At 46.8% G+C, this 21762-nt stretch overlaps 1 protein-coding gene across 1 annotated transcript; it reads right to left on the bottom strand.

The window, feature by feature from the left end:
• Positions 1 to 1198: 1198 nt before the first annotated feature.
• RPTN (repetin) lies at positions 1199 to 4708 on the bottom strand. Its single transcript, XM_047082283.1, has 2 exons — positions 4571 to 4708; positions 1199 to 3892 (listed from the first exon to the last, which is right to left on the bottom strand). The coding sequence occupies exons 1-2, from the start codon at positions 4706 to 4708 to the stop codon at positions 1199 to 1201; spliced, it is 2832 nt and encodes a 943-aa protein (XP_046938239.1).
• Positions 4709 to 21762: the final 17054 nt, after the last annotated feature.

The following is a 21762-nucleotide window of genomic DNA, read 5'->3' as shown; positions in this document are numbered from 1 at the left end:
GGAGCCACTGAACAAGAGGGAGATAAAGGAAGTGGAAATGGAGAAGTGGGAAGAGATCCAAGAGGTATGAAGGATATAGAGTTGGCAAGATTTAATGACTATTTGAATGTGGAGGTGAATGAGGGTAAGGGTCAACTTTGACTCCTCTGTGGTGGAAGGAGCTGAAGATATTTAGATAAATTCCTTTTGACTTTTTGTTATTTGTTTCATATTGACTCCTTTTCTTCTTCTTCCTCCTCCTCTTCCTTCTCTTCTTCTTCTCCTTCTCCTCTCCCTGCCCCCACCCCAACTTCCTCCTCTTTCTCCTTCTTCAGTGCTCAGGAACTCAAAGAACAAAGTCATCTTAGAAGTCAAGAAATGAGATCTTGTCCTTGGAAAGCAGCACCCAAGTGAAGATAGGACAGCATATCTCCACCATGAAGAAGGAAAAGAGTCATCAAGGTCATTGTTCACCAATCATTTATTGGATATTTTAATACATTTCCATAGATTTTCTTTGAAGGGTTTTCCAGAGCAATGGAGGGACGGTTTTGGTTTGTTGGAATCTGTCAGCAGATGACATATGCTTTCTCTCTGTTTTATGTGGTCAGAAACTGGAATGCTATGGAGCTGGAACCAGTCAAGTCAGCTGTAGCAGCTCAGGGAAATGTCCCTCTGGTGAGGGTTGGGAGCCTAGGTGTGGGAGGTGTTGTGGACTTCAGAGTTGACTCTCCTAGCAGCATCTCACCGTGTTTCATTTTAGGCTATGAGGTTCGCAATTCCTGGTGTTTTGTCCATTGGAGCCAAGGTCACAAAAGACCAGATGTCCTGTCCTCGGGCTGTAATATGTATTTTTGGAATACCTTTCCTGTTTCTGAACTTTTGGAAGAAGTTTCTACCATTCAGTGACCCAGCCATGTCCCCACCTACACAGAGGGAAAACCAGGAAATGATTTAAATCCCCAAACTAATCAAAATTGGGATCTGATTATGTCACCCAATTTGCCACTCAGACTTAACCCAATTGGAACACCCTAGAATTGCTGCTTAAAGAACGGAAATGCCCTAAAAGTGAATACTAGTCCTCAAAGCATCTTTACAAGTAGATAGAAGAGAGAAGGAAGACATACATTTTCAATCTCTTAAACAGAAGTAAGGATAAACTTGACATGTAGATTTCTTTGGCTTCAGGCTGCTTTAGCTGTGGTGTGTGCACAACCTAGCGCTGATTCCTTTTCTGCTCTTGTACATAGTTATAGAGGGCGTTGGGAGCAGAAGCTACCTTGTTAGGGTGACTTCCACCCTGTTCTCCCCTTGAGGGCCTCCCACTGCTCTGGGTGGGATGGAGGGTCAGGTTACTGCATCCTCCCTGGGAATTTTGCCTCTGGCTATTTTCATTCCTGTGGAATTTTTCTCTATTAGCACGGCCTTGCTGGATCCCATAAGGTTGTTGATCCTGGGACCCTTGATACCTTTCTTCCTCCTGAAGGGTTTGCCTATCCCATTTTTGCTGATAGTTTTGATTCTCTTCATGTGTTTGCCTGTCTTGTCTCTGATGGGTCTGCTCATCTTCGTGGGTTTGCTTCTCTCGTCTCTGACGGGTCTGCTCATTTTCGTGGGTTTGCCTCTCTTGTCTCTGACGGGTCTGCTCATTTTTGTGGGTTTGCCTGTCCTGTATCTGATGGCCTTGTTCCTCTTCATGGTTTTGCCTGGCCTGCATCTTGCATGGAGTTTCCTGACCCTCACAACCGTGTCTGCCCCAGCTTTGGCAGGCCTGCTCTCCTTCTGCCTGGTGGCTCTGCCTCTCTTCATGCCTGGCCTGTGTCTGTCTGTGGCCCTGCTCACCACTACATGATTGCCATTCACCTTCTTTATAACCGTGTGGCACTTCTTGCTTGATTTGTGCTATGAGTTTGTGTTGGTGGTGTTGGTTATCCTCCTCGGGCTCCCATGCCTGGTGGCTGTTCTGCTGCCCTTCCCTAGACTGAAATCTCTGTCCCTGATTTCGAGCCACTTCTTGTCCTTGAGTCTGTTGACTTAGTCTCCCTGAACTTCCTGGTTGCTCAACATACGAGTCTCTGCTTATTTCTTCCCTCCCTTGAAGGTAACTATTTTGCCCTATCTTCCCAGTCTCTGACTGACCATGGTGAGAACTCAGGCCTTGTCTGTCTGTCTGACCATAACAATTACTGTGGCCTTCTCTGTCTGTCTGGCCAGAACAATAGCCCTGGCATTCTCTATTTGTCTGTCCATAATGAGAGCTCATGCCTTGTCTGTCTGTCTGGCCATAATGATAACTCTGGCCTGCTCTGTCTGTCTGGCCATAGTGAGAACTCTGGCCTTGTCTGTCTGTCTGACCATAGTGGGAATTCTGGCCTTGTCTGTCTGTCTGGCCATAATGATAACTCTGGTCTTGTCTGTCTGTCTGGCCATAGTGAGAACTCTGGCCTTGTCTGTCTGTCTGACCATAGCGGGAATTCTGGCCTTGTCTGTCTGTCTGGTCATAGTGGGAATTCTGGCCTTGTCTGTCTGTCTGGCCATAGCGGGAACTCTGTCCTTGTCTGTCTGACTGGTCATAGTGGGAACTCTGGCCTTGTCTGTCTGTCTGGCCATAATGATAACTCTGGTCTTGTCTGTCTGTCTGGCCATAGTGAGAACTCTGGCCTGCTCTGTCTGTCTGGCCATAGTGAGAACTCTGGCCTTGTCTGTCTGTCTGACCATGGCGGGAATTCTGGCCTTGTCTGTCTGTCTGGTCATAGTGGGAATTCTGGCCTTGTCTGTCTGTCTGGCCATAGTGGGAACTCTGTCCTTGTCTGTCTGACTGGTCATAGTGGGAACTCTGGCCTGCTCTGTCTGTCTGGCCATAGTGAGAACTCTGGCCTTGTCTGTCTGTCTGACCATAGCGGGAATTCTGGCCTTGTCTGTCTGTCTGGCCATAGCGGGAACTCTGGCCTTGTCTGTCTATCTGGCCATAGCAGGAATTCTGGCCTTGTCTGTCTGTCTGACCATAGTGGGAATTCTGGCCTTGTCTGTCTGTTTGGCCATAGCGGGAGCTCTGGCCTTGTCTGTCTGTGTGACCATAGTGGGAATTCTGGCCTTGTCTGACTGTCTGGCCATAGTGGGAACTCTGGCCTTGTCTGTCTGTCTGGCTAGAGTGGGAACTCTGGTCTTGTCTGTATGTCTGGCTATATTGAGAGTCCAATTCTTGCCTGTCTTTCTGACCATAACCTGATTTCTGATCCAGCCTCCCAGACGGTCCATAATAAAAGCCTGATTCCTGTTGGTTTGTCTGGCCATAATAAGAATTGTGAATTTGTCTCTCACATTGATTTAAGGCAAAGATATATCCTTGTTTTTTAGGCTGGCTACTGCTAGATTTATGACTCCATCTTTGACCATAGTGGGAGTCTCTATCCTGTCTCTCAGACTGACCATAGTGGGAGTCCCTATCCTGTCTCTCAGACTGACCATAGTGGGGGTCCCTAACATGTCTCTCAGACTGACCATAGTGGGAGTCCCTATCCTGTCTCTCAGACTGACCACAATGGGAGTCCATATCCTGTCTCTCAGCCTGACCATAGCAGGAGTCCCTACCCTGTCTCTCAGACTGATCCTGGTGTACATCCTGGTTTTGTCTCTCGGACTGAGTGCAATGGGAGTCCTGCCTTTCTTCCTCATGCCTCTGCCTGTGTTGTCTGCCTGTATTTTCTGGGAACTTATGGTCTTGTGTTCCCTCCTGCTCCCCTTCTTGCTGAGAGATTCTATCTCCACATGACCTATTATTTAGTTTATGATAGCAGGCTTGGGCCAATTGAAACACCAACAAGAGATATTCATGAAAATCAACATGTCCATTTCTGTCTTTATCCAAGAGGCTCAGGATGGTTTCCACAGTCTCTGGGTCATTTGGTCTCTGTGAGAAGATAAAACAAAGAGCAAAATCAGTTGTTCTGTGGATACAAAGATGTATGTTGGTATCCACACCCCTACCCTTTTAGTCCTGTATGAGCCTTCCTCAGTTGGTCACTATTCATCTTGAAATGGCTTGGGCTTGGTTTAGTCTTTTTGATAAACTGGTCCTCTGAACCTCATCCCTTGCTAGACCAATGGGGTCATGATTATTCCATTATATGCTATATTGTAATTATTTACCTACTTCTTTCTAACCACACCATGAGATCCTAGATGGAAGAGAAGCTGGTTTTGTTCATGTTTGCATCCGCAGTGCCTAGGATGGTGCTGGCATGGAATAGGTATTCCACAACTCTTTGTTGAATGAATGAATACATGAATGAGAAGATGTGTGTACAGCACTCAAGTATAGAAATTAAGCTATGAATCTAGAATTTCTTCTGAGAAATGATTTCTGGTTTGAACTTGTACCCTCTCCTGTCAAGCTCAGCTATAAGAAGGTGTGTGTGTGTATGCCTGTAAACGTGTGTGTTCTGGGAGAGAAGTACTAAGGAGCTGCCTGAAAATCTTTAGCTATGGGTGGAACATGACCAGATCAAACAAAAAACATCAAGCCCTGGATGCAGGTGTCAGAATCACTCACACTTGACTCCATGGGGTCAGAGTCTATGCATCTTACCCGGAGGATGTCTCCAAACTCAACCAAGAGCAGCTGCTTCAACTCCTTCTTGCACAGTGAGGTACACTTCCCATTCTCTTTAGCATGTTTCTGGAACACCTCAATCACAGTGAGAATGCTGTTCAGCAGTTGAGCCATTTTAGCAAAGATGGGTGAATCTAAAAGAAGAAACAAGATTTCGTGTTTAAGATGAAGACCAGGAGACAGATTTCTAGAGGGCAAGTGGCCCTTTTTGGTCAGGGAAAGAAGCTTAAGAAATGACAAAGCCCCTATGCTGACACCATGGAGCCTGCTTGGGATTCTCTCCCTCTTTCTCTGCCCCTCTCCCGCTCCCACTTGTTTTCCCTCTCTCTCAAAATAAATAAACATTAAAAAAAAAAAAAAGAAATGACAGAGCCCCTTCGTAGCCTTACCTCACACTCCCTCTGATCTACAACCAGGCTCCAAATACTATGTGCTATAGTGGGTGATGGGTGCCAGCTATGGGTTCCCTGCTAGGAAAAGTGGCAATTTCCTAAAAAGCAAAAAACATATGGTAGGTGGTTTCCATGTCCCATCCCCTACTCCAGGTGGGACTTGCTTGATTGAAACTCTCTTAGAACAAAAAGGAAGAGATATCAGGAGGCCCACAGAGGCAGGGCCAGAAGCCAGTACAGTAAGACATAATTCTCCACCAACTAAATAGACCCTGCCAAACAGGTCTTCTAAGGAGCCTTGCTCAAGTGTGGAAGGCCAGAGGTCTCTTGCCATAGGCCAAGCAAACTTTTTGAGAGGCTAAATCCCAGCAAGTGCTCCTGGCCTGGATGATCACTTGGGATATGCTTATAAAGTAGAATCAATGAATATAAAAATGATTACAGATAAAGATAGCAAGCCAAATTAACTGCACAGATGATAGGAAGTATATATAATCAGCTAGATTCACTCTGGCTACATTGGGAGATTCAGGTCTTTGGGGATCTGGATCTCAATGGTATTTTGCCTGTGGTATACAAATTCTAGTTACTGAGTTTATAAGCCTCCAAGAAGCCCTAACTGCAAAGCACATTGGACTTCCAAAAGCATGCAGTGACGTCTATAATGATGCATGGCAAACAGTGAATTGCATGGGACAGGCTGAGTCCCTTATGGCAGTTCACTGCACTGAGACTTGAATGCTACTGTGGCCCTGTGGTCTAGGGCCTTGTTCCTGATGAGCTCTAAACTTTTGGGTCTTGCCTTACTTGCATGAAAGGTCAATGCTCCAGTATGGGAGACTAAGCTATTCACCAGTAGTTCTAGCCCTCAGGTTTGGGATGCCCAGGACATGCTAAAACAAAGGCATGTATATTTTACAGGCTTGGAAGTGGGCCACCCCAGTTATCATCATATTCTCAGACAGAACCAAGAAAAGGAAGCAGGATTCTACCCAGGCCTGTCATGCACAGGGAGCAGTCTCAGACCCCCCCTAGCCCAGCACATTATAGCTGCTATCAAGAGCCTTATAGAGACTGCCATTACTTATCTCCCTCCTCCCCCTCCTCCCCCTCCTCCCCATGCATGCCTTACCTGCTTAAGGAGGAATGAGCAGAAGATTCAGAAGCCACAGAGGATACTAGAGAGTTGAAAACCCATCGTATTTATAGGGGTTTTAATTGTCCTGCTAGGCCATCCCAGGAGACACCCATTCTGTGGTGGAGCCTGAATCACTCTGGGCCCAGCCCGGCTCAGCCCAGCTTGACCTCTCCCTCTGCAGACCGTTTGGTTTATTTACTTCCCCCACTTACTCATGCACCTGTTTGTCATTAGGTAGGTGATACTGTTCAAGTCCCAGCCCCATTTAATTAGGGGAGTGTGTGTGCATGTGCATGCTGCGGGGGTCCCAAAAGACAGATATGTAGGTTGAGTTCATCCTTCATATATGTTGCCTACCATGGCTAATGGAGGACCACAGTTAAGTCATACCAAAGAAGGGTATTGATATGGTCACTTTATAAAAATCTGTCAGAGTAGAAACTCGCGGCTGTAGGTAAATAGCCAGGATATAGTTCCTAGAAGAGATTTGCTTTATGCTGTTTTGCTTGTGTCGGTAGATATGTATATTTTAATCTATCGACCTGTTTTAATTTTAATGTTTTTTTTTTCACTTAATGGCTCGTCCTGCTAGAGAGAGAAGTAAATACACGACTAATTTTGAGAGGGAAGGGTGCGATGATGGTGGAGTTGCTGCCACAAGAGCCTGTTAAGGTCTTCCTAAAAAGCCACAAGGTGAAGGAAAATGTGGATGCTATGATATCTATGAGTAGAGCTGCTATTGGAGACCTGGGTCGCGACTTATTCCCCACTTCTGCGCCTGTGATGTGCCAGCAATATCTTATGCATAGGAAAGTCTCAGTAACTTTTTGTGGAGTAAGTCAATTACTGATTTATAGAAGCATTTCAGAATCTAGTTTAAGCGCAAAAAATTCTAAATTTGCCTCTACTTTCTACTTGTGTTCACATCTACATCCTTGCTTGGACTTTTTCTTGTGCGTCCATACACCAGTCAGTTATTAATGATGATGCTTGCTATTATTGACTGTGTGTTCAGCATTCTGCAAGGCAATCACAAAAGTGCAGAGATTTTAGTCCATTTGGAATAAAGAAGCTTGATATAGAAAGGAGTTTGGGCAGCAGAAGCAGGACATGAGAAGTGCTGAGAGTTAGAAAACCTAGGTGCATGAGGAGTCTTCGTGGGCTATGCCCAGGCTCCCTTCATTAGGTAGGTTTTGTGTTGTTCCTGGTGGGATTCAGGTGGGAGGAAGAAAGCAGAGAAATCCTGGTGGGGAGAAGGGAAAGGACAAAGGTATGAGGCGAGAATTTATAAGACATGTTTGGATTGCGGTGAGCTGGTAAGTCTGGCTGGAGTAGCGGGTGTACAGAAGAATCGAATCGGAAAATTTTGGAATGGCAAAGGAAATCTAGTTTTAGCCTCTTAATTTTACAGATGAGGAAAATGAGGTCCAGGTAGACTGAGTAACTTGCTAAGGGTTCCACAGGGCTCTGATGACAGCCAGGCCTAGAATTCTTTTTTTTTTTCTCACCTCTGGTTCTTATACATTCTCTGAGGCAGATTTGGGGCCTGCTTTAGGGTTAGTTTTAATGAGAAATGGGAGATGGGGAACATTTTGGTGAGGAAAATGACATGAGTAAAGCATTGTCTGGGGGAAGATCTTAATCTGACTGCAGTAAGGTGGCCACCTGTCTCAGTTTGTGTGGGACTAAGGGGTTTCCCAGGACATGAGATTTCAGCACTAAAATTGGGGAGAGTTCTGGGCAACCTAGGATAAGTTGGTCATCAGATACTGCAGGATACAGGATGAACTGGAAAGAGGAGTTTCTGAGTAGGGAGACTAGCAGTCTATTGTGTGGCCCATGTGAGAAATGACTTGGACAACGCAGTTCCGAACTACATGATAGGAGCTTGGATGATAGAGGGAAAGAAAGGTTAGGGACCAGATTAGGTGAGGGGCAGGGAAGGTGGAGAAGCCAGGAGGCCCTCTAGGCTCTAGGTCTGGATAGCTCAGAGAACTGTGGTGTGCTGAAGAAATTTGACATCTGAAAGGGGTTCACTGGGGTCTCAGATTCAGCACCCCTCCCAGCATCCCACAGGCTTTCCGCCTCTGGGAGCCTGCCATCTGCCTTCCTGCTTGCATCCTCTGCTCTTTGGGCTCTCCCAGTACCAGTCAGGACTTGCTTCAGTCTGTTTATAAATCCTGAGAGTGGGGTCATACCAAGATTCTCTTTCTGCTTTTGAATCTTGACTTGGTTTTCTTCAATGTTCTATTTATTTTTTGAGAGAGAGCAGGGGAGGGGCGGAGAGAGAGAGGGACAGAGGATCTGAAACAGACTCTGTGCTGTCAGGCTGACAGCAGAGAACCCTATGTGGGGCTCGAACTCACAAATCATGAGAACATGACCCGAGCTGAAGTCAGACGCTCAACTGACTGAACCACCCAGGCACCCTTGAATCTTGACTTGTAAGCACTATTCAGTTATGTCTCTTCTTACCCATTAGAAGCAAAAACCAAGAGAAATTTTGGTGACCCCAGAGGCAAATAAGGGGAATGTCAGTGGGTGGGTAGAGGGTAAAGACAACAGCCATTGCAATAGAGTGGCAAAGCTGTGGCCCCCAAGATGTTGGTATTTTCCAGGGCTCCTTAGAAACTCTTTCATTGGTTAGATGGGCAGTTCTCTGCCTGAATCTGCAGTGGAGAGAAAAATGTTTGTTTGTTTGTTTATTTACTTCCTTATTTATTTATAATCTCTACACCCAACTTGGGGCTCAAACTCACAACCCTGAGATCGATAATCACATGCTCTATTGACTAAGCCAGCCAGGTTCCCCCTGAGAAAGATGATGTTCTTAAAGTAGGGTCTGCTATGTACCCATTCATTCGATGCTTGGTAAGTTCCTACAGGATGAGCAGAGAACTGTGTGTTGCTCAGTCAGTCAGTGGGTCTGTGTGAGCATGTGGAGGGCTCTTTGGTAGGCCCTGAGACAAAGGCACAGTCTTTGTTTTAAGGAACTTTCAATTTCACTGAGACACGAGATACACAGGCTTCTCCTTTGCAGTAGACATTGTACTGTCATTGATAGGGCGTTGGGAGAGTTTGGCTAGAGGGAAGAGAGGGGGAGGATGCAGAGGCTTAATATAACACATATTTGAAGAAATCATGGAATATAGTGGGCAATTTCGGGCAAATTACTTAACCTCTCGGTCTTGGATTTCTTCATCTGTAAAAGGAGAGGGTTGAACTGATTTCTAAGCGATCTTTTGGCATTAATATTTTTAAGATTTTGTGATTCTAATCTTAGGGTTAGCAGGGGCTTCAGAGGTTGTAAAAATATAACTTTGCTGTAATTGTAAATGTGTTAAAAGCCTCAGAACTTTGTGCTTCTCAGTCTTACTCAGTGGAAAATGGGGAGGGGGAGTGGGATTGTGGGGGTCCTGTCATTTGTAACTTGCATGAGGATCTTCACTGTTTTTGTTCATTGTTTTTCAGTGTGTTTTCCTTTTATTTGCATTCATGTTGGTCTGTGGCCTTGTGGCCTCAAAGACAAGATGTTTTTTAAGCTACAATTTATTGAGGTCTTATCATATGCTAGGCTCTATGTTGAGCTATATGTTATATATGTTGTCTTGCTTAATTCCCCCAACTCTATGAGGCAGGGAATATTATTGTCAGTTTTCAAACAGGGAAACTGAGAGTTAGAGAAAGATAAATAACTTGCCCAGGGTCATGCACCCTGCAACGGATGAGCTGGGGATTGAAGCTGCACCTTCCTGGCTCCCAAGCCCTTGTTAGCAACACCTATGTTCATACCATCTTTTGGAACAGGACTGGTGATTGCCCACTCCACAGTGAGAGAAATTGTTTTCCACAAAAGCTGACTTAAGAACAGAGTAATTTCCTAATGACATGCTCTGAAGGAATCCAACTTTGAAATGAGAATCTTCTGATGCTTAGCCAGTCAAATATTTATTATTTTCCCATGCTTCTTGCCTACCTAAATGATTCCAACACTGAAGCAACCTACAATCTATTTGGAGAGATAAGACAGATGCTTATACTTATTATTTTTTTTTAAAGCTGCTCTTCTGTCTTTACAGTGGAGAGAATGGGATGGAAGAAGTTCCACGTGTTGCCCACTGTTTTCAGGTCTTGACCTTATTAAAGCCTTTGCTGTTCATTTTCTGTGGGGTGCAGATGTGCCTATTGGGTGTGACAGGTACTATTTTGAGCTAATAGAGTTTTCAGGGAGTCTCCTCGCATATTTTGACCAAATCATTAGGGATAATTATCACAGAGCTCTTTAGACTTCCTTTTTCCTGCTGTTGAGAAGTTGGGTGTCTACTCAATGAGATGAAATCCTAAGGACCCAGAGAACGGCTGTTTGTCTGACAAAGGAAGGCCCCTGTGTAAGCTTGGGGCAAGCCCTCCATTCCTGTTTAGCTTTTGGAATTAAGCAGGTAGATAAACTGCAGATGGGGAAAATGACCACCTTCCTCTGGAAAAGAGTGGGACTAATTAATAGGCATAAAAGTCTTTGAGATTTCTTGATATTGAAAGGTCATTTATTATCATCTACACAAATAAGTTCTCATTTTAAAATCTTTCCTTGAAGATGATATACCCTCCTGCTAATTATAGGCCATCTCCCTATTAATGACATCTGTGAGAGTTAGTAGGTTTTGAAGTTTAACACTGGCCTCAGCGATATTTTAACCTTGTCAGAAAATGTGTTTTGAGCCAAAAGGGAAAGAGAGGTTGAGTTCCTGGGGTCTAGTGCACAGGTTTTGTCTGATAGCCTGTAGCCCAGGCTTTTCTTCTGTAGTTTTTGTTTTTGGATACATCATCCCTTACCTCCCCAATGTCTCAGGCCATGTCCCCCCATGAAATGAGCTAGAAAGTGTCAGAAGTTATCGCCAAGCACAGCCCCTGGAATTTTAGATAACCCTAGAACATAGTTAACACTGCTCCAGACCAAAACAGATGCCCCTAAAGTTGGCCATGTGTGACAGAAATTGGATCATTCAGGTCAGGTTTTTGAGTTCTTCTTTTTGTTAAAGAGCTTTATCGAGATGTAATTCATGTGCCATACAATACACCCATTTAAAGTGTGACATTCAATGCTTTTATTATTATTATTTTTATTTTAGAGAGAGAGAGACTCAGTGGGGGAGAGGGACATAGGGAGAGAGAGAGAGAAAGAGACAGAGAGAGAGAGAGAGAGAGAGAGAGAGAGAGAATCTTAACCAGGCTCTGTGCTGTGCATGGAGCTCCCTGATGGGGGTCTCCATCCCACAGCCCTGGGATCCTGACCTGAACTGAAATCAAGAGTCACCGACTGAGCCACCCAGGCGCCCCTCTGTGCTTTTTAGTATTGTGCAACCATCATTAAAACCTCATTTTTAGAACATTTTCATCCCCCCTGTGCCCATTAGCACTCATTCCCTATTCTGCCCTCTTCTATCCCATGGCAACCACTGACCTACTTTCTGACTCTATAGCTTTGCTTATTCTGGAAATTTCTTGTAAGTGGAATCATACAAAATGTGGCCTTTTTGGACTGGCTTCTTGCACCTGGCATAATATTTTCAAGGTAGCACTGCGGTTCTGTGCCTTCTGGGGGGCTTGCGCAACGCCTGGAAGCCAGCAGCCACCAAGAACCCACAATGGTAGGCACCCTCTGAAGGTTTGTGGACCGAAAGAATGAATGTGGCCTGAGGTAGAGTGGGAGTGGAGGAAATGGGGCAAGGAAGGTAGATAAATATGCTTTGTAGTCTCTGAAGTTTCAATTGTATTTTAGGTATTATTAGCAAGCCGCTTGGGGTTACATCGGTGTTTTCCGTTCCCCAGCTCCCGTACTTCCATCCCCCAGTCAGCTCCTTCAGGATGGGAAAAGGTGAATGTGGGGTGGCTGGGTGTGTGGAAATCAGGCATCTGCCTGTTCCCCTGCAAAAGCGGTCGGCTCCCCCCTTTTCCCTGCAGCTTCTCCTGCTCCTCACTTCGGTGCCCCCAAGAACCCTTGGGCAGAGAAGTGGAGGCCTTAGCTTCTCATCAAGGGCCCCCGCTTTCACTGTGAACTTGGAAACGATGTTTCTACTTTGTGACCTTTTCTTAATCTTTAAATGAAGGAGGGGTTTGAAGCCATGACTGGTTGAACTGGATATCTTCCCACCTCTGCCAGTGTGTGCTCCCTGAGGTCTGCTGGTGCTGAGACTCTGTCCTAACTCGTTTCTTGTCTCTCCCTGCCTCACCTTTGCTCTGGCCACTGCTCAGGAGTGGGCCTCGTTTCTGTTTGCCAGGACTGCTGGGACTGCTGTGCAGCTACCAAAACACCTCCCTGCCTCCAGTCTTCCTTTCTAATTCATTCTTCACATTATCCCTAGAGTGATTGTCTCTTCTCAAGGGGGGGTTACAGTTTCCCGTTAGAATAAAAGGTTAGGGAGGCGCTTGGGTGGCTCAGTCGGTTAAGTGTCCATCTCCTGATTTCAGTTCAGGTCATGATCTCACGGTTCATGGGTTCAAGCCCCGCGTTGGGCTCTGTGCTGACAGCAAGAGCCTCCATGGGATTCTGTCTCCCTCTCTCTCTGCCCCTCCCCCACTTGCTCGCTCTCAAAAGTAATAAACATTAAAAAAAAGAATAAAGGGTTATCACTTTTCCATAAAAATCAAGTTCAAAATTCTTTTTTTTTTTTTTTAATTTTTTTTTCAACGTTTATTTATTTTTGGGACAGAGAGAGACAGAGCATGAACGGGGGAGGGGCAGAGAGAGAGGGAGACACAGAATCGGAAACAGGCTCCAGGCTCTGAGCCATCAGCCCAGAGCCTGACGCGGGGCTCGAACTCCCGGACCGCGAGATCGTGACCTGGCTGAAGTCGGACGCTTAACCGACTGCGCCACCCAGGCGCCCCTCAAAATTCTTTTTAAAATTTATTTATTTATTTTTATTTTTGAGAGACAGCATGAGTGGGGGAGGGGCAGAGAGAGGGAGACAGAGGCTCTGAAGTGGGCTCTGTGCTGACAGCAGTGAGCCGATGTGGGGCTCACTCACAAACCTCGAGATCATGACCTGAGCCAAAGTTGGATGTTCAACCGACTGAGCCACCCAGGTGCCCCTCAAGTTCAAAATTCTTAACATGCTCTTCAAGACCCTCTATGGCAAGCAGATCTGTGGTTTCATGTAGTTTTATTTCTTCCTGACCATTGTGGACTTCTTGAGGTTCTCTTACTAAATCTGCAGTGTCCTTTCTATTTGTATTCACACTGCTTCTTCCCCCTGGACCCGCTTCTCTCTATTTCTGTTGACCAAAATTCTACTCATTTTATTATTTTTTATTTTTTTATTAAAAAATTCTTTTATGTAAGTTCTATGCCCAGTGTGGGGTTTGAACTCATGAGTCTCATGCTCTACCAACTGAGCCAGCCAGGCACCCCAAAATTCTATTCATTTTAAACACATTTAAATAGTTACCTTTTCTAGAAAGATATCTCCAAGTCTTCCTCGCCAGAACTGTCCCCTCTCTTCTCTGCCCCTCCCCATACTCTGTAGTCCTTGCTTGGTGTTTGCAACCTTCTCTTTGGTGTTCTGTAGATGGCTGTGTCTGTGTTTGCCTATCTCAGTAGATTTTGAGCTCTATGAGGGAAAAGACAGCCTCTTAATACCTCTGCCTGTCTCCTACAAGCTCTGCTTTGCCATTCCTAGTTTTTTAAATTGATGTTGGGTGGCTTTCTGTAGCTCCTGTGGCCCCTGTAGAGTGGGATTTTGAAACATACAGCTAAGCTCTCATTTCATGTGGTGTCTTAGCCCTGTGTGCTGTTTCCTGTGTCTACTTCTTACCTCTGAATTAGATGATGAGTTCTCTGGGGGCAGGGACCTTGACTTCCCTTCTTCTGTGCCCCCCATGTGCCCTGCCACAGTGCTAGGCCCCCAGTGGGTGGCTGAACCTGGTGACTGCCCACCTCTGCAAGTCTTTGCTCCAGGGGGAGTTCTGGGTGGGATTTAGAGCTTGTTTGTAGTTGGACTCTAGGGAATAAAGAGCATATTCTGTGAAAATTATGGCTCCATACAGAGTGTGGGGCAGAAAGATGGGTTTGTAAGCTGGACCGGTGGTGGGCTATGATGATTTCAGGAGGCCTGGGGAATGACTGCTAGTATCTGAAAGGATTTGTACAGACAAAGAACAAAGGAACAGTTTTAGTTTCCCTGGAAATAGCTGGGTTCTGTGGTTCCCAGTCCAGCCGATGGGGTGGGATCTGGGCATAGCCTGGGAGCTGCACCTCTCACCAGCAGCTGAATGTGTGTGTGACACATGTCAGCATATGCACAATGGGTTCTGGAACAGGCAGGCCAAAAGCAGTGTTGGGTGAGCATCAGACTCATCAGGCCTCTGTCTTGCCTTGCCTTGGCCTCAGATGGTCAGTGCCCTGGCCATCCCCGGCAGGTGTCCATCCTGAGGCTCCCCAGAGAAGCAGATTGCCTACTGTCCCTGAGAAGCTCCTGCCTGTTTCTCATTCCCTCAGCTATTGGCACAATAGGATGCTGGGTCCAGGGTTCTGAGAGAGCATGGAGAGAAAAGCAGGCAGTCTCGGGGAGTTACTACAAAGCCTTCAGTAAGGGGAGTGATTCTTCAGAGGCTTTGGTCAGCAGTGCACAGAAGGAGTATTAGAGGTCACTAGTGGATGGCCTGGGGGCTTTGGTGGAGATGCTCTGGGAGTGGGGAGGGATGCTATCCCCAATCCTTTGTGATTTGTTGCCTGGTTCTGAAAATGAGGGCAGCTGATGCTTGAGTGATACATCTACTTGTCACGTCCATCTAGCAAATTCTTGGCATAGTCAGGAAACAAAGAAGAAAGGTTGTGGGGTTGGAGGCCACACCAGAGTTTTCATCCTCAATTGGCTGGCTCATTCATTCATTCATTCATTCATCCTCTTGACGAAATGGTAGGTGAGGAAGACAGACCCATTAATAATGAGAAGGATCCGAGGAGAGGTTACAGTGGAGCTGGGGGCAAAGGTTGGGGGAAGAACAAAGTTTTGCCATCTTTAGCTCTCCCCCCACAGTGGGACCCACCCAGACAGCACCCCCTGTCCCTTGGCTCCCTCTTGCAATGCCTCATACCCGGCTGTGCGCCCCAACCAGACTCAGCTGTGTTACCACACCCCTTTGCCATGGGTGTTCTGCCTACTCATCCCCTTTAATCCCTAACCTCTTTATTGTGGTCACAAATGCTCCACGTGGCCCCAGAACCCTGCAGGGAAGAAATCATTAGTTTCTTGCAGCATCCAGAAACAGTAACATTGCACTATTTGTCGAAAGGAGCAGAGGGGAGGGATTAGGGAGGAAAAGTGGCAGCAGAGGGATAGGCCCAGGCAGGATTTTGTCGTGACATGTTGCCCAGGCTGATCAGAGTCGGGAGGAGCCTGGCTTCCTATCTGAGCCTCTCACCTCCAAGCATCTGTGCAGAGTGCCAGCCTTCTCTTGCTAGTCTGTAAGAGAAGAGGCTGGCAGTCCCCTCCGCAGGGTGTCCAGAGCCTGCCTCTGTCATGGGAGGTGGGCTGGTGAAGGTGAGTGCAGGGCATCCTCTGCTCTCTGGAAGGACTGAAGCCCCTGTACTGTGGGTGTCTCAGGTTCCATAGAACAGGGAGTTTCAAGTGCCCAGAGCCTTCCTGCTTTTGAAAAGGGAAAAATCAAGGTCCCTGGAGAGAGGATGTGCATTTTACAAGGTCACACAAGAAGTCAATAATTAGCTGTAGTTAGAACCCAAATAGTCAAACACAGGTGTATGGCACAGGGTCTTTCTTGTCTTGACACTACATTCCATTCTTCTCTCTGCTCACATTTACTAGTCCCACACCAGTCAGGAAGAACCAGGGTCCGAGGGTCAGGCAGGTCTGTGTGGGAATCCCAGCTCTGCTCAGGCTTGCTCTCTCCCCCAGCACCTGGCACAGGGGAGGGTGAGGTCAGCACTCTCTGCTTCCCTACCTAGGGGCCCGGCCATCATTTCCTCTCTGGAAACTTGCTGCGCAGCAGAGGTCCTGACCTCCTTGAGCACGGTGCTCAGTGGTAGGCCTCTGTTTACAGAATGTGTCAGGAGCTCAAGTACTTTATGGGTAGAGATTAATTACTGTCACAATTTATTCTACTGGCCACCCACAGTGGTGAGATGCTGGTCTGAACCATCTTATCTGAGAAGCAGTGGAGGGACTTTCTGAAACTAATAAGGTCTGTGCTATCAACTTAGTCTTGAGGATGTGGACTGTGGGAAGTAGACCAGTTAAAAATTTTTTTTATTGTTTATTATTTTTGAAAGAGAGAGAGACAGAGAGCGAGCAGGGAAGGGGCAGAGAGAGAGAGGGAGACACAGAATTGGAAGCAGGCTCCACGCTCTGAGCTATCAGCACAGAACCTGATGTGGGGCTGGAACTCACGAACCATGAGATCATGACTTGAGCTGTAGTCAGCCGCCCAACTGACTGAACCACCCAGGCACCCCTGAAGTAGACTGTTTAGAGACTCTGTTCCATGCTATACTGTCACCTTTGCCACAACTTGGTTCTCCGCAGTGCATTCCCACAGCCACCTAGCATCCCCTGTCAGGTTCTCATCAGATGCAGCCTAGAGGGCCACACATCCTTTTTTTATATTATATTTTACTTTATTTTATTTATTTTTAATATTTGTTTATTTTTGAGCAAGAGAGAGAGACAGCGTGAGTGGGGGAGGGGCAGAGAGAGAGGGAGACACAGAATCTGAAACAGGCTCCAGGCTCCGGGCTGTCAGCACAGAGCCTGATATGGGGTTTGAACTCACGAGCCATGAGATCATAACATGAGCCAAAAGTTGGATGCCCAACTGACTGAGTCACCCGGGTGCCCTGAGCCACATGTCCTGAAGAAGAGGAGGTGGTTGTTTTCCATGTGGAAGGATCACGAATGATGGATGGGGGAACAGAGAGAAGTGAGGGCAGATCATTGTCCATTCGTTCAGTGATGATTATGATTTTGAGAACCATCTCTTCAGTCCAGAAAGCAGGTAGGAAAGGTACATGGAGTTCACTTACAGGCACATGCAAAGTAATACATTTAGGGAAAAGTACTTAGAGTGGGAAGTGCATGAACTGCACTGTAGGGGACGAAGGTGGACTTGGAGTCAGAGGAACTGACCCACATTCCTTGGTCTGTGAACAACCAGTTGTCTGGCACCAGTAAACTGGAAGGATTCCTTCTGAGAAGGGACAGATGCCTGTGCTGGAGCCACGGTGTGCTGAGTGTGCTCTGACTCTGAGGGCTGCGTGTACTGATTCAGATGTGACCTCGCCATGAGCTGTCTCTGCTTGGGTGCCCAGGCCCAGACACGGGATGAAGGGAGCTTTATGCCATTGGCAGCCTCTGCTTCATGTGGGGTCTTTTCTTAGAAAAGTAAGCTTTTGCTTGATTTTGTTATCAAACCCTGGCCCATGTCAATGTTCCTCTGCCTCAGTCTTCCCAGAATCCATGGAGTCTTGTCCAAAATGGCAACCAGGATTTTTGTTCCAGGCTTATCTCAAGTCAACACCATTTCTTTGCCTATCACTCAAGCAGATGCCCATCTTTAGATTATGAACGTCCAGATGCTAGACTTTGTAATGTTACTTATTCCTTCCCATCGGAGTGTGGGATTGTAGTGAAGACAAAGTGCTTAGGACTCTGCTGGCGGGTGGTCGGCCCTCAAGAAACATTAGCTACTTTCGATATGATTTTTCTATCTGTAAAAAGCTCAGCATGATACTTGGCACATGATAAATTTAACGCCAGCCCAAACTGTCCACAGGGAGTGATGGGCTCTGAGCTGTCCACATGATGCAGGAAGGGGGTCCCGGGTTCCTGCGCTGTGTCTTGAGAACTTACCGCAGTGTGCATGTATTCCGCAGCCTGTCACAACCTTCTGTGGTGAGCCGGCCTCTGCACCCAGCTGTGCTAGGCTTGCCTCCCCTCCATCTGTGGCTTACTTGTCTCCGTGTCCCTTGCTTGTGGCACAGTGCCTGGCACAAGGCACTTCCTCAGGATGAATAAATTTAAAAGGAGACCTGAAGTACGGACACCACTGAAATGTGTGCTACAAACAAGCCAGGAACACTCACTCTCAGCCTCCCTGGCTCCAGAGCCAGACGGCCTGGGGTTGTATGCTGGCTCTGGTGCTTACGAGCTTGGCAGTCACTGGCATGTAGTAGGCACTTAGTAAATGTAAGCTGGAATTGTGTTTATCCTCATTATTATTAAGAGTTTAATGGACCAGTGCCTGAAACAGCAAGTACAATTTTTGTTTCCACACTGTGAGAAACAATTGGAAAGTTTCAAAAAAAGGTCCAAGAGATGACGATCAAGAACCTCCTACCTCAAGGCCTCTGTCCTTGCTGTTCCACTGCTGTTCCCACTTCCTGGAATGCTCTTCCCTCAGATAGCCATGTGGCTTAATTCCTCATTGTTTTAAGGACTCTGCTTAAATGTCCACTTACAGGAGAAGCCTTCCCAGACACCCTGTAGAAAATAGCAAGTGGTCACCTAACTTTCTGTTCCCTTACTCTGCTTTATTTTTCTTCTTAGCACTTATGACTACCACCTGCTTTGGTGCTCATTTCTTTTTTCTCTCCTCCCCTAGAAAGTAAGTACTTTATAGCCCCTGTGCCTACAACAGTGCCAGGCACATGGTGTGTGCTGTAAATGCCTGTTGATGTGATTGAATGGCAAAATTAAGTCTCTTCATTTACAGAGGATGACAGCAGCAAAGACATTAAATGGAAGATTGTAAGATCAAGAAGGGTATATATTATATGCATATGGCCATGTCTACAAACACCTAACATAAAATAAGGGGGTCCTCCTTCCTTTAAGGCTTGAGAAGGGCTTGTCTTTAAGACGAAGAGAAGAAGTCTTACTCCATATAATTGGCCAGCACTTGGGGGAACTCCTTGCTCCAAGAAATGGTGCTACCTGAAAAATGAGAATCTATTCACAGCTTTCCAGCAGCACTAGGCACCGTCTCTGGCCATCTGGCACTGGGTTTCCACAGCTTTTTTTGCGTAAGACTCAGATGCCTTTGTTAGGGGCAGGCTCTTGGACAAATACACACAGGGCTGCTTCCCAGCTGGCCATTTCAGATGATTCTGTGTACCGGGGTAACAAGAGAGAGAAGTAACAGGGCAAAGGATAAGTGCTGTTGAGAGCAAAGAGGAGGGAAGAGAGAGTGGGGAATGACAGATTGCATTTCCCCTGGGTCTTCGTGAGTGGGAGACATAGGGAAGGAACCCTGGAGGAAGTCACGTTGAGAAGTTTGGGAGACCACCATAAACCTTGTTCATTTATCGAACAGATGCTTACTAACAACCTGCTATACACCAGTCACTGTTCTAGACACGAGGGTTACAGAAGTGACACCCTGGCCTCCTACAGCTTTACATTCTAAGATGGGGAGACTCATGATAAACTAGTAAATAACTTCACAGCGTGTCAGTTGGTGCAAAGCACTATGGACAGGAAGAGGCAGGGGAGGCGACAGGGTGTTTTGGGACTGTGGAACAGAGGCAGTGACTGGTGGGGATTTGTGATCTGCTGGCTGGGGGAGCTGCTCTGAGAAGGTGATGTTTGATAATGGCCTGAAGGAGGTGAAGCTTTCTGTCTGGTCCCAACCAGAGGCCCAGACAGCTCTCAGTGGCCTATTTACATTTGACTGTCTGCTTCTGAGTCGTTTCCTCCCTCCGTGTGCCTGTGTTTCCTTCCCTGGCCTGGAGAATCTAGTTTACTCAGTAAACACTAAGCACTGGGGACATACTGTGAACAAGACAGACAGGATCCATGGAACTTTCAGGCTGAAAAAGGAAACAAGTAAATAGTCACTGAACAGTGTGAGGGCTGCTGCCTTGGGCATTTTCAGGGTGTGGGGGCAGTGTGGAGAAGGGTGCCATCCTTCCTAGAGGGTCTCACACTAGGCCTCCCGGCTGAGATGGGAGTCTGAGCCCAAGTTTGTCTTTTCTTCACTTCCAGCCCTCTCTCCTTGCCTCCTTCCATTCCTTCCCTTCTCGAATGTCTCCTGAATTTTGAGTTCTTTCCCATCTCACATTTCTTGTTGTCTTAGGCATCATGACTGATTCTTCCTTGGCTTTTACTTCCCAGTTAAGTGAACATAATAGCTGTTGCCACCCATATGCTCACAAGAATGCAGGAGTGTTACAGGGGATTAATGGTATTTTAGGATTAAGGACACGATGGTAATTTAAATCTTTTAGCTCCTCCTAAATTAGGGGAGCTGGCTGACACAATGCATTGCTAAGCCTCACAGATTTCCCTATGGCAATGCTTCTGTTTCTCTGTGGGCCCCACACTGACTACTGTTTGGGAAATCTGGGCATGACTGCTTTGAGTATCATGTATGTGTCTCTTGGACCCCACCCCTGACCCCCTTTTAGGGCCTTGTGACCACAGAGCTCAGGTATATGGTGCCTGATGAACTTGCAAGGGATGTGGCAGGGGTGAGGGAGGGTTGGTGAAGGTCACCCACAGCTGTAGTGGGACATGGTGTAGACTGCTCTGTAGTTCCTGTCCTCTGCAAAGCAGACCTCACTGATCAGGGGTGGGGGCACGGGCACCAGGGGCCTTCCATCAGGGTCTCTGTCAGGGTCTCCATAATCTGACCTGACTCCTGTTTCCAACTTCATCTCCCTTCCAGAACCTCTGCTCTAGTTAACATGTCATCTTTACTGAGCCCCAGACCCACCTCCACACCTTTGTCCAGGTGCTAAGTCCTCTGAAATGTTTTATTTACCTCTCACTTTCTTGAAAATCTGCCTCCCTCCCTGAAACACCCCTTGATCCCCCTTTGATCTCTCCCTGAACTGAGCTTCTTGGCACACCTTATCTAGCACAGCACTTTGGTTCAGAGCAACATCTACCACCATAGAGGATCCTCAAAGTAGCACCAAGAGGCACTTCATGGCTCTAACCCAGTGGCTTTCAAACTGTGTTCCTTAGAACCTGTCAGGGGCTGAGGTGAGGGGCCGGGAGGAAAGACTCAGCTGCTTATGCCCATTCAACTAACTGCTTTTGTCTTTCAAACATCCTATGCTTTGCTTTAAGGAAGGGATTCTGGACTCAGACAGCTTGAAAACTATAGCAGCAGATTTGATTTGTTTATAACGTGGACGTGGAGGTCCACAGTGTACAGAACGGCACACAGCTAGGCAGTGCTGGGATCAGACGTCACCTCCCTGTTACCAGAAGGCATTACTGGAGTTGTGGCATGCCCTGCCATATGGTCTAAAGTGAATTATAACTTCTCTGAAATCATGAAAGTCTTATATCTCCTTGCTCCCTGGCACAACGCCCTGCTCATAGATGCTCAACTAACATTGGCCACCATCTCCAAAGGTGGTGATAACAGTGACATAGTGGACACATCCAGTGAGCCCCTGAGAGGCCCCTGGCTAGCTTCCCTGGCTCTGCCTGACCGGTGGTGTGCCTGTGGCAGTGGTTAGGCCTTAAGTCCAGGCAAGGCATCTCAGAGGGATCCCAGTTGCTCCCCAAACTGTGTTTTTGGTTATCAGTAAGGTTAACATGAACCAACTCTGCCTTCCTCATCATTCAGTGTTGGCCTTAAAGCTGTCTCACCAAGAAACATGGAGGCTCCCA

The sequence above is a fragment of the Lynx rufus genome, unplaced genomic scaffold (assembly GCF_022079265.1).
Source record: "Lynx rufus isolate CCGP_SWC_20201006 ecotype Redwood Valley unplaced genomic scaffold, mLynRuf1.p SCAF_2, whole genome shotgun sequence".
In the NCBI taxonomy this organism is placed as follows: Eukaryota; Metazoa; Chordata; class Mammalia; order Carnivora; family Felidae; genus Lynx; species Lynx rufus.
Note: the sequence above shows the minus strand (reverse complement) of the source record. Positions and strands in the feature narration are given on the sequence as shown.